The sequence below is a fragment of the Gymnoscopelus microlampas genome, assembly GCF_963454915.1.
Source record: "Gymnoscopelus microlampas genome assembly, chromosome: 21".
NCBI lineage: Eukaryota > Metazoa > Chordata > Actinopteri > Myctophiformes > Myctophidae > Gymnoscopelus > Gymnoscopelus microlampas.
In genome coordinates, this window is record NC_139958.1 from 30,795,892 (window position 1) to 30,809,915 (window position 14,024).

Genomic DNA, 14,024 nt, shown 5'->3' on the forward strand with positions numbered 1-14,024 from the left:
CATTGAGATCAGCTTCCCATTTCCATCAGAATTAAGAAACAGCATGTAGGCTGAGGCCTCGTGACCCCTTCTGAAAACATATTGTACATGATACCAGATAACTTAATTAAAGGCAGCTATACAATAGTCAGGCCAAAGGCCTGCGTCATGCAGATGCCTCAGCGGTATCACCAGAACTGATTCTGAGGAATATCAAAATGTTCTTTTTGATTTTCAAATGATCTCATTGTTCCCTCATCATAAAGACCCATTCTTCACTGCTCGTTACAGGGGATAATTCACATTAATGGTTTGAACAGACAGACAATTACAAGCGGCCTTGGCGAGTACTTATAGAGATGGTGTTTGATTCTATTCAATAAAATTTTTATATGGTGTGTCTAGCTTTTCTTTTCTTTTCCTTTCTTTTCTTTACTGAAACCTCATAGATAGCTACAGGGACCAACCCCATGATGGGGTTGGTTGTCACCATGTGCCAGTGCCTTTGATGGTTAAAAACGTGTGATTACACGTGGTTGTCTACACCCCTTCCCACATGACCAACTGTGGGGGTTAACAGTGACAGGGGCCACACATGACAGGAAACATTGGGGATTGGTATAATAATACTAAATTGGGAGAAAAAGGGGTAAAATGGAAAGAATGGGAAATAAAAAGGAATGAAATACCAATGACTTGAGCTTCCCTCTAATGTACTCTAGAAATGACTATTGTGAGATGTGTTGATGATGTGTGATAACCAACCCCAGTCTCGTCCATGATTTGAAGGGTAAACAGAGACAGCTGGTGTCACTCAGAGGCGAGTCAAGGCAAAGTGAGCATCAGTGGTGGAAAAAGTACTAACATTTTTTACTTAAAAGTATCAATACAAAGTACCAAAAGTAAAAGTATACTCAATATGCAGAATGTCCTGTTTCACAAGTTATCATATTATGTCTAAAATCTTTTGAAAATAGCAGATCTACAAGCTCACAATGCGTTGCATGGCGACGCATTGTGAGCTTGTAGATCTGCTATTTTCAAATAGCCAAAGTTTAAATAGGGCTGAAGTGGTTAAAGTATGTTTTGTAATAGTGTAGTAATCCAATCCACAAAGTAATTAGTTACTAAAGTTTTTAAGTAATTGTAGTGCAGTAAAAGTACAATATTTGCCTTTGAGATGTAATGGAGTAGAAGTGAAAGAAGACTCCCATGGTCCAGTTTGGACCATGGGAGACTAGGCTACTGAGCACCTTAGGCATTGCAGTTTTATAGAGGCTGTACAGATGGTAAATCCCAATTCGATTTACAAGCAAAAAAACGAGTTGAGTGGCTTCTAATGTAGGCTTAATGTAGAAATCATAGATTCAATCCCACAGATAAAACATTGGGTTCTTCACAGTGTTAATGTCGGTGTTGCTCTGAAGCTCACAACATGTTGCACTGGCATGCATTGTGAGCTTGTAGATCGGCTATTTTCAGCATGCAACCAGGTGTTACCAAGACATTAATAATGAAGGCCCGCCAAAATAATTTTTTGTCGACAAAATCAACTGACTAAAATCATGTGATATTTAGTAGACTAAAACTAAAACAGATCACTAAAATATGACTAAAACTAAATGAAAGTTTATTCAAAAGACTATGACTAAAACTACAGTAACTTGCTGCCAAAATTAACACTGGTCCTTACTCCTTCAACAGCCTCCTGTTCTTGAGCAAGACACTGAAACCACTTCACACCTATAAAAGCATCAGTTAAACGGCAGCAATATTAATGTAATGTAAGCATGCAGTAGGCTATGCAGCCTAATCTGTCTGCCCATGTTTCATTCAGTGCATGCAATTATTTGTTCTTTCTTTCTGTCTTTCTTTTTAAGATGGCTTAATTCATATTATACACATACTGTAGGCTATATTGCAACACGATAATAATAATACAATATTAATGTTATTATTGTTATTTAACAGTGGTGTAAAGTAACTAAGTAGATTTACTGATATAGCAACAGTGCTCCACCTGTTGCTATCGGTTGCTATACAGTGATGGTGCCCTCTGCTGGTCATTGTGAGTCATTGTAAGGTTAAGCTAAGCACTTAGAAACAAAATTCTACTGCTAAAGACTGCTAATTCTCTTCATTCTCTCTTTTTAAAATGAGTTAATTCATCATTTATCCATTTCATAAATAAACCATCTTGCATTTTATTGTTTATTCCACTAGACGGAGACTTATTCTTGAAAATATTGATGAACTCACTTTTTCTATATAAAGTTTTAAACCAAATAAAAATATCTAAAAATGATTTAATATTTTGGTAACACTTTAGAATAGCTATATATTATTTAATAGATGATTCAAACACTGTTAATGAGTTATTAATGACTTGTTAAACTTTTGTCAATATTGGTTAAGGATTTAACTATGCCAGATAGCTAATAGATCACTCGCAAACTGGTAGTTAATTAGTTATTATAAATGACGTGATAAATGTATGTTAATAATTCATAACTACACTATGCCTTATAAATATGTATTAGTTAACAAACTATTAGTAAACTACTCACTAATGATTTGTTAAATGTGTTAATGGCTGATTAACTACGTTCAGTTCTGCCAACACTCACTGATCCTACTTTTCTAACACTCATACTAGAAAAGCCAAGACCAGAACCCTGATGAAATGAATAACAAATCATGATTAGTGATGTTGTTTGTAAATACATTTGTTAAGTCCATGTCAATAGTTTATATACGTTATTGGGAAGCTATTTTAAAGTTGTAACTATTCATCATCATTTACTCATGTAAGTAAATTAGGAATAGACTGTGCATAACAGTAGTTCCCTTCTCCAGAAGGGGACATACCCATTTTCAATTCTGGGTCAGAATATATATAATATTATGTATATATACGGTATATTCTTATAGGGAATGCGGTGCCCATTACGTGGGGCACTGCAGTGTGGGGGCCCCTCACTGGCAGGAGCCAGGAGGGTACAGTAGCAGTGGAAACATAACTAAATTGTGAGGGGAAAAGGGGAAACATAACTGGTAAAATAAAAGTAAGAGAGATAGAAAGTAGTTGGTGTGTGAGAAGAACTGGATTTAATTTTGATTAGTTTGCATGTTCGCATGTTCATACAAACTACACAACAGAGTTGAATCCCATTCAACTTCTCAAACCAAGTACACACGCACGCGTGCGGCGCGCGCGCACACACACACACACACACACACACACACACACACACACACACACACACACACACACACACACACACACACACACACACACACACACACACACACACACACACACACACACACACACACTCTCTCTGTGCTGTAATTGGAGTCATTAATGTATATCTTCAATTGTAAATGTACTGTAGGCTATTCTTCATCCATTATTTATTCTGTATATTTGGGCTGCAAAATACAGACATAATACCAACCAGGGAGGGCACAATTCTATATTGTATATGGTATACAATTAGCATCTTTTATTAACTACTTGCATATTGTATTGTATTGGGCCTATATGGGACATAGACCTAATATGTATGTGGCAAATAAATTCTTTGAATCTTGAATGTTCTTCTTGCTTTGTTATCATTGCCCTGTTATTATCATTATCACAAAGCAGATTCAACTCAAACACTAGAAAAAAGTAGCACTACAAACTTGAACAATATTAGATAAAATGAATAAACTTGACAAATTAGATAATTGAAACCACATCTCTGATTATGTGTTTTGACTCATAAACACGTTCAACTTTAACAATTTAAACGTTAAATAATGGAATATAAAACACAAGACAAAGTCATTAATAATACCATACACACTTCATTCAGATCTTTGAGCACAAGGCTTCTTTACAACACAATGTGGAGGAGCACTAATATGTTTGCGCACATACAGTACATTACATGCACGCGCACACACACATTCCCTGCTCCTTTCTGTTCTTGCTAAGCAGTTTTCAGAAGTGTAAGCAAGGGTGCGCACTTGCAATAGAACCTTGCAACGTTATTATAAATAAAAAAAGGAAACCAGAAGACACATTATTGGTGTCATTGTATATTTTGGGTTGTTGCAAGCTGCTTCCCATGGGCATACCTGTTGCTTTGGAGTGTAGACCTCATTTGTCTATTCAAAATATTCACTCAGTGCTTTTCTTTTCTTTTATTTTGCACAGCCCAAACCCAACTGATTTAGCATAATTCAGGAAGATTGGAAATCAGCCTTTGACATTAAGTGTAATCAACATTACACTTAATGTCAAATCTCTGAGGGCTCAGTTCAATTTAGCAGGCAGCTGGAATGAACAAAATAGTTGAGAATTGAGATGGCTTGGCATCTCCGGTAGCTCCCAGGGGTAATGCTGAACACAACACTTTCTGTGAAATTCAAGCATCACACTCCATATTTCTTTTGCAAGGCTTCAATGGTTGATTTGTCCCTGTCGGCTTGGTGAAGAAAGTCAAACAGTTCTTGTAGAACTTTCTTCTCTGGGGAGGACATGAACATAATCGCCATGTCAAAGCGTCTCACACTTGCTAGACTCCTGAGGATCTCCAGTATGAGCGTTGGTGTTTCATTCTTGGTGAAGAAAACATTTATAGTGTACAAGAGCTGACTGAGAATGTCAGGTTCAAGGGAATTTTGGAAGATGTTTGCATATGCCTCTGGCTCAATTTGCCTCAGATATTTGTAAGTCATTTCAGGCTGATTTCCAATCTTCCTGAGGTCAGCTTCAAGCTGAAATACATTGGTGGGAGGAGGTGGGACAACCTGGGATACTTTTGAGGGTGCATTTGACATCTCTGCGATTACCCTTGCTTTTTCTTGTCCTCCAACATTATCCTGCTCAGGGAACATAACAGGTGACTGTGCAGGGATGTCTGCAATCTCCTCAATGAAAGGTGGCCGTGCAGGGATGTCTGCAATCTCCTCAATGAAAGGTGACCGTGCAGGGATGTCTGCAATCTCCTCAATGAAAGGTGACCGTGCAGGGATGTCTGCAATCTCCTCAATGAAAGGTGACCATGAAGGGATGTCTGCAATCTCCTCAATAAAAGGTGACCGTGCAGGGATGTCTGCAATCTCCTCAATGAAAAGTGACCGTGCAGGGATGTCTGAAATCTCCTCAATGAAAGGTGACTGTGCAGGGATGTCAGCAATCTCCTCAACCTTTAGCATCTTAGTACCGGGGGATGTTGACAGTGGTGAGCCTTGACCCTCCTTAACTACACCAGGGGTTTGGGGCCTGGCAGTCGATACACCTGAGGCCCTCTTAGACTTGGGCACCAAGATCTTTCCACTGACTTCCTCAATAACAACTCTCCTCAGTGGTTTAGTAGACTGCAAGTGAGGTGGTTTGTTGATAGGTGGGATTGTTCTCCTTGGTACATTGTCCTGTGTTGCCAAAAGACCACTGTCTCCTATGTCAATTAGGATTTTCCGGACTGCATTCAGTGCCTGCTTGTTACCAGGTTCCAGATTCAATAACTCCTGGCAATCTTCTTTGGCCTCTATGAGCTTGCCTAGAGCAACTCTTGCTGTTGCTCTGCGGGAAAATGCCTTGGAATATGTTCTGTCCAGGGATATTGCTTTACTGCAGTCCTCCTCTGCCTCCTTGTACCTTTCCAACTTGAGATTCGACATTGCTCGATTAGCAGCTAAGAGAGCATTAGTGCTATCTGCATCCATGCCTCTGCTGTAGCACTCTATAGCCTCATCATACTTTCCCTCTTTGAAATAGGCATTCCCCCTGTCTTTCTGTACAACCGCTTCCTGCCGCCTCTGCTGGTCCACTATTAGTCTTTGATGCTTGGGGTCGACTGCAGAGACCGCCACGGGTTGTGGGACGTGACTTGGAGTTTCGCCACCATGATGTTTCAAGGCTTCATTTATTTTCTTCAATTCATTCTGTGCATCAAGATTTCCAGGATCGAGCTTGAGAATCATTTCATAATCTTCCAAGGCAGATTTGTATTTTTGCAGGGTGAATCGTGCTGCGCCTCTTTGTGCAAATGCTTTCAAGTACTTGCTGTCCAACGCAATCGCCAAGTTGCAGTCAGACTCAGATTCAGCATATTTCTTCTGTCTGTAGAAGCAGGCAGCACGGTTTGTGGGAAGAATAGGATTGTACGGGTCTGCATCCATCCCATTGGTGTAGCATTGAATAGCATTATCATATTTCCCTTCTTTGAACAACCTGTTACCCATTTCCTTCTCAGACAGAGCTTTCTTTTGATCAACAGTGGGTTCCTCTGGGTCAGAGTCATTTGATACCACAGGGCTATCGTCCTTATCAATCACTGCCAAAGCCTCTTCGGCGTCAAATTTATCCCATGAACTATAGTCAGTTATTCTTGGTGTTTTCTTGGTGTCTTCTATCTTTGCATTGCTGACAGATTTCTTCTTGGTTTTCTTTTTATAATCCTTGTTGCGCACAGCAGGGAGGTCTTTCTGAATCTCTCCAAGGTTTCCTGTTCTCAGTTCCTCGTCTTTCGTCTTTATTTCAGTTTCCCAACTGTCCAGTTCCCTCACAAAGCTATTTAGATCCTCTGAATTCCGCTGCATTTCAAGAATTTGTAACTCAATATCTTTATTTCCCCCCATCTTTATTTGCAGTTTATCTGTCACTTGATTAACTTCTATTTTTAACAAATGGATTGTTCAATTTCTTCTGTGTAAAAGAATGGAGTCATATTGCACACTACTTATATTGATTTATCTGCTGCTGTAGAATGTAGTGACGTAATCACCGTGACATCACTCTTGCCCCAGTATGGAGTTCCAACTCTACTGTATATATGGAGTTGCAACTAGAAAGGTGCACTCAGTGAAGCTGAGCGCATATTTCAAATTATATATTATTATTAGTTACTAATTAGTGGCCTCGATTTCTCGAGAGAACCCTTTTATGTGTTTCTCACTATTGTTTATTAATTATTTAACTTAAATTATTTATTTTCCTCCTCTAAATCCTGGCACGCACTAGCTCAAACACTGTCATTCCAAGGCCCCCCGTAATTCTGAGAGTGTAATAGTTCCATTACATAATGGTTGTTCTCAATGGAAAAGAGAACAGCAGAGAAACCCTCCAAGTTGGCACAGAACCATTGCCAGTGTTTCACCACTATTGTTGCTGGCTTTCTAATTCAGGACACTTTGTAAGGGAGCCCCCACAGATTGAAGTTTTTAAGCATTCATGGCAACAGTCTGTGTGTGACGTCAGACCAGAGCTCTGCGCTCTGTCTATATAAGGTGTTGTAAATGTTGTAAAAGGGAGACAGGTTCTGGTTCTGATACAGTCAGGGTTGTTGTTTGTAAGTAACAGGACCATGGTGAAAGAGCCAATGATGGTGGATGGGGGCACTGGAGATCAGGGCGCATGGGAGGGAAGATGGAACCACATCAGAAAGTTTCTAGAGAGATCTGGGCCCTTCACACATCCTGCCTTTGAAGCCAGCACAGAGTCACTGCAGTTTATATTAGATATCTGCGAAGTCCTAGTCATTGGTGCTGGTGGCCTTGGATGTGAGCTCCTCAAAGACCTGGCTTTGTCAGGTTTTCGTAAGATCCACGTGGTTGACATGGACACCATTGATGTCTCCAACCTCAACAGACAGTTTCTCTTCAGGCCTAAAGATGTTGGTCGGCCTAAGGCAGATGTAGCAGCTGAGTTTATTAACAGTCGAATTCCTGGCTGTTGTGTGATCCCCCATTTTAAGAAAATTCAAGACTTTGATGAGAGGTTTTATGGACGATTCCATATCATTGTCTGCGGACTAGACTCTATAGTCGCTAGGAGGTGGATAAATGGTATGGTGCTGTCACTGCTGATGTATGAGGATGGCGTCCTGGACCCCAGTTCCATCATTCCTTTAATTGATGGAGGGACTGAAGGCTTTAAAGGCAATGCAAAGGTCATTATGCCTGGCATGAGTGCCTGCATTGTCTGCACCCTGGCGTTTTACCCGCCTCAGATCAACTTCCCCATGTGTACGATTGCCTCTATGCCACGGCTGCCAGAGCATTGCGTCGAGTATGTCCGCATGCTGCTGTGGCCCAAAGAGAAACCTTTTGAAGATGGTGTGGCCCTGGATGGAGATGACCCAGCGCACATCCAGTGGGTGTACCAGAAGAGTCTGGAGAGGGCAGCGGAGTTCAGTATCACAGGAGTCACCTACAGACTCACCCAGGGTGTTGTAAAGAGGATAATCCCAGCTGTGGCATCCACAAATGCAGTTATTGCAGCTGCCTGTGCAACGGAGGTATTCAAAATAGCATCGCGTACCTACAATTATCTCAACAACTACATGTTCTTAAATTATGCTGACGGCCTGTTCACCGAAATGTATGAGGTTGAAAGAGATGAGAACTGTTTAGCCTGCAGCCAGTTACCTCTGGACTTGCACTTCTCTTCATCTTCCAAGCTACAGGTGATGCTTGATTACTTGACTGAGAACATCTCCCTACAGATGAAATCACCCTCTATAAGAGCAGAAGTGTAAGGAAAGATGAAAACATTGTATTTGCAGGGTGTGGTTTCAATCGAAGAGCGGACGCGGCCAAATCTGTCTAAAACGCTGGAGGAGTTGGGGCTGACAGATGGACAGGAGCTGGCTGTAGCTGACGTGACCACACCCAAGACCATGCTCTTCACACTTCGATTTTAAAAATCAGATCACGAGGATCTTGAGAACCACATAGGAACGGCGTAGCTTCATGCAGACCTCAGACTTCTTGTGGCCAGCCTGTGACATCGGTCACCTATGATATCTATGACATACAGTATGATTCCAAATTTGGGCAAGGTTTCAGCCTGATCCAACTCACATTGACTTCCTTTAAATAAAAGTTTACTTCCTTGGCCTACTAGTGTGGTGCTGATGGTTTCGTGGTTTGTGAGAATAGCCCCGCACGCACGCACGCACGCACGCACGCACGCACGCACGCACGCACGCACGCACGCACGCACGCACGCACGCACGCACGCACGCACGCACGCACGCACGCACGCACGCACGCACGCACGCACACACACACACACACACACACACACACACACACACACACACACACACACACACACACACACACACACACACACACACACACACACACACGTGTGTGATGAGAAGCCATGAGAGGACCCAGACAACAATAGGCGGTCAAACATTGAAAAGGGGTTGGAGTTAAGGAATGGCAGTTGGAAAGGAGTGTAAAGAAGAAGAATGCACATAGGGAAGGAAAGGAGTGGAGAGTGAAGAACGGAGAGAAGCAGTAGACAGAACGGGGGTGCATAACCACATGAACCATAGTGTGCCTATGTCATTATAGGTGAACGTTCGGCAAACATAGACACAGATTTACAAGCTCACAATGTGCCCGTGACGTGTTCTGAGCTTGTAGATCTGCTGTTTTTGGCAGAGATTTGGTGTACAGGGGGAAAACAAATAAAGACCCCTGGTGGACCTGTATGTACACATTTCTCTTTATCTATCTTTCTCAAAGATCTTTTGGGGGATTTCTTTCGTTTTATTTCAGATAGGTCAGTGTAGGGAAAGGAAACTAAGGGCAGAGAAAGAATTGGTGGTTGCATGCACAATTTTCTTGTGCATGCAAAAGACACACCACACGCACGCTACAAAGACACACCACACGCACGCTACAAAGACACACCACACGCACGCTACAAAGACACACCACACGCACGCTACAAAGACACACGACACGCACGCTACAAAGACACACCACACGCACACTACAAAGACACACGACACGCACGCTACAAAGACACACCACACGCACGCTACAAAGACACACGACACGCACGCTACAAAGACACACCACACGCACGCTACAAAGACACACGACACGCACGCTACAAAGACACACCACATGCACGCTACAAAGACACCCCACACGCACGCTCCAAAGACACACCACACGCACGCTCCAAAGACACACCACACGCACGCTCCAAAGACACACCACACGCACGCTCCAAAGACACACCACACGCACGCTACAAAGACACACCACACGCACGCTACAAAGACGCTACAAAGACAGCGTACGTGCGTTTTGAAACATTAACCTCAGTAACCCCATCCGGGGGTTTCATCTTTCTAGTTTTTAACCCTTTGAGACCGGGAACGCATCTGTGTGTCATTTTTAGATTTCTTTGGGCTATTCAAAAATAGCAGATCTATAACAGATCTACACGCACGCTACAAAGACACACGACAAGCACGCTAAAAAGACACACACGACACGCACGCTACAAAGACACACACGACACGCACGCTCCAAAGACACACCACACGCACGCTCCAAAGACACACCACACGCACGCTCCAAAGACACACCACACGCACGCTCCAAAGACACACCACACGCACGCTACAAAGACACACCACACGCACGCTCCAAAGACACACCACACGCACGCTCCAAAGACACACCACACGCACGCTCCAAAGACACACCACACGCACGCTACAAAGACACACCACACGCACGCTACAAAGACACACCACACGCACGCTACAAAGACGCTACAAAGACAGCGTGCGTGCGTATTGAAACATTAACCTCAGTAACCCCATCCGGGGGTTTCATCTTTCTAGTTTTTAACCCTTTGAGACCGGGAACGCATCTGTGTGTCATTTTTAGATTTCTTTGGGCTATTCAAAAATAGCAGATCTATAACAGATCTACACGCACGCTACAAAGACACACGACAAGCACGCTACAAAGACACACACGACACGCATGCTACAAAGACACACACCACACGCACGCTACAAAGACACACGACACGCACGCTACAAAGACACACCACACGCACGCTACAAAGACACACCCCACGCACGCTACAAAGACACACCACACGCACGCTACAAAGACACACGACACGCACGCTACAAAGACACACCACACGCACGCTACAAAGACACACCACATGCACGCTACAAAGACACACGACACGCACGCTACAAAGACACACCAAACGCACGCTACAAAGACACACGACACGCACGCTACAAAGACACACCACACGCACGCTACAAAGACACACGACACGCACGCTACAAAGACACACCACACGCACGCTACAAAGACACACGACACGCACGCTACAAAGACACACCACATGCACGCTACAAAGACACCCCACACGCACGCTCCAAAGACACACCACACGCACGCTCCAAAGACACACCACACGCACGCTCCAAAGACACACCACACGCACGCTCCAAAGACACACCACACGCACGCTACAAAGACACACCACACGCACGCTACAAAGACGCTACAAAGACAGCGTGCGTGCGTTTTGAAACATTAACCTCAGTAACCCCATCCGGGGGTTTCATCTTTCTAGTTTTTAACCCTTTGAGACCGGGAACGCATCTGTGTGTCATTTTTAGATTTCTTTGGGCTATTCAAAAATAGCAGATCTATAACAGATCTACACGCACGCTACAAAGACACACGACAAGCACGCTACAAAGACACACACGACACGCACGCTACAAAGACACACACGACACGCACGCTCCAAAGACACACCACACGCACGCTCCAAAGACACACCACACGCACGCTCCAAAGACACACCACACGCACGCTCCAAAGACACACCACACGCACGCTACAAAGACACACAACACGCACGCTCCAAAGACACACCACACGCACGCTACAAAGACACACCACACGCACGCTCCAAAGACACACCACACGCACGCTCCAAAGACACACCACACGCACGCTACAAAGACACACCACACGCACGCTACAAAGACGCTACAAAGACAGCGTGCGTGCGTATTGAAACATTAACCTCAGTAACCCCATCCGGGGGTTTCATCTTTCTAGTTTTTAACCCTTTGAGACCGGGAACGCATCTGTGTGTCATTTTTAGATTTCTTTGGGCTATTCAAAAATAGCAGATCTATAACAGATCTACACGCACGCTACAAAGACACACGACAAGCACGCTACAAAGACACACACGACACGCACGCTACAAAGACACACACCACACGCACGCTACAAAGACACACGACACGCACGCTACAAAGACACACCACACGCACGCTACAAAGACACACCCCACGCACGCTACAAAGACACACCACACGCACGCTACAAAGACACACGACACGCACGCTACAAAGACACACCACACGCACGCTACAAAGACACACCACACGCACGCTCCAAATACACACCACACGCACGCTACAAAGACACACGACACGCACGCTACAAAGACACACGACACGCACGCTACAAATACACACCCCACGCACGCTACAAAGACACACCCCACGCACGCTACAAAGACACACCCCACGCACGCTCCAAATACACACCCCACGCACGCTCCAAATACACACCCCACGCACGCTCCAAATACACACCCCACGCACGCTCCAAATACACACCCCACGCACGCTCCAAATACACACCCCACGCACGCTCCAAAGACACACCCCACGCACGCTCCAAAGACACACCCCACGCACGCTCCAAAGACACACCCCACGCACGCTCCAAAGACACACCCCACGCACGCTCCAAATACACACCCCACGCACGCTCCAAATACACACCCCACGCACGCTCCAAATACACACCCCACGCACGCTCCAAATACACACCCCACGCACGCTCCAAATACCCACCCCACGCACGCTCCAAATACCCACCCCACGCACGCTCCAAATACCCACCCCACGCACGCTCCAAATACCCACCCCACGCACGCTCCAAATACCCACCCCACGCACGCTCCAAATACCCACCCCACGCACGCTCCAAATACCCACCCCACGCACGCTCCAAATACCCACCCCACGCACGCTCCAAATACCCACCCCACGCACGCTCCAAATACCCACCCCACGCACGCTCCAAATACCCACCCCACGCACGCTCCAAATACCCACCCCACGCACGCTCCAAATACCCACCCCACGCACGCTCCAAATACCCACCCCACGCACGCTCCAAATACCCACCCCACGCACGCTCCAAATACCCACCCCACGCACGCTCCAAATACCCACCCCACGCACGCTCCAAATACCCACCCCACGCACGCTCCAAATACCCACCCCACGCACGCTCCAAATACCCACCCCACGCACGCTCCAAATACCCACCCCACGCACGCTCCAAATACCCACCCCACGCACGCTCCAAATACCCACCCCACGCACGCTCCAAATACCCACCCCACGCACGCTCCAAATACCCACCCCACGCACGCTCCAAATACCCACCCCACGCACGCTCCAAATACCCACCCCACGCACGCTCCAAATACCCACCCCACGCACGCTCCAAATACCCACCCCACGCACGCTCCAAATACCCACCCCACGCACGCTCCAAATACCCACCCCACGCACGCTCCAAATACCCACCCCACGCACGCTCCAAATACCCACCCCACGCACGCTCCAAATACCCACCCCACGCACGCTCCAAATACCCACCCCACGCACGCTCCAAATACCCACCCCACGCACGCTCCAAATACCCACCCCACGCACGCTCCAAATACCCACCCCACGCACGCTCCAAATACCCACCCCACGCACGCTCCAAATACCCACCCCACGCACGCTCCAAATACCCACCCCACGCACGCTCCAAATACCCACCCCACGCACGCTCCAAATACCCACCCCACGCACGCTCCAAATACCCACCCCACGCACGCTCCAAATACCCACCCCACGCACGCTCCAAATACCCACCCCACGCACGCTCCAAATACCCACCCCACGCACGCTCCAAATACCCACCCCACGCACGCTCCAAATACCCACCCCACGCACGCTCCAAATACCCACCCCACGCACGCTCCAAATACCCACCCCACGCACGCTCCAAATACCCACCCCACGCACGCTCCAAATACCCACCCCACGCACGCTCCAAATACCCACCCCACGCACGCTCCAAATACCCACCCCACGCACGCTCCAAATACCCACCCC

At 45.8% G+C, this 14,024-nt stretch overlaps 1 protein-coding gene and 1 pseudogene across 2 annotated transcripts; one reads left to right on the forward strand and one right to left on the reverse strand.

Moving 5' to 3' along the window:
* Nucleotides 1–4,401: 4,401 nt before the first annotated feature.
* Nucleotides 4,402–6,573, reverse strand: LOC311037901 (RNA polymerase II-associated protein 3-like; the record flags this gene model as incomplete). Its single annotated transcript, XM_084047197.1, has 1 exon — nt 4,402–6,573. One exon carries the CDS (start codon nt 6,571–6,573, stop codon nt 4,402–4,404), a length of 2,172 nt encoding a protein of 723 aa, XP_083903323.1.
* A 779-nt stretch (nt 6,574–7,352) lies between these two features.
* On the forward strand, nt 7,353–8,675 carry LOC311037116 (NEDD8-activating enzyme E1 catalytic subunit-like; annotated as a pseudogene). The gene has a single exon. The product of its transcript is annotated as an NEDD8-activating enzyme E1 catalytic subunit-like (transcript).
* Nucleotides 8,676–14,024: the final 5,349 nt, after the last annotated feature.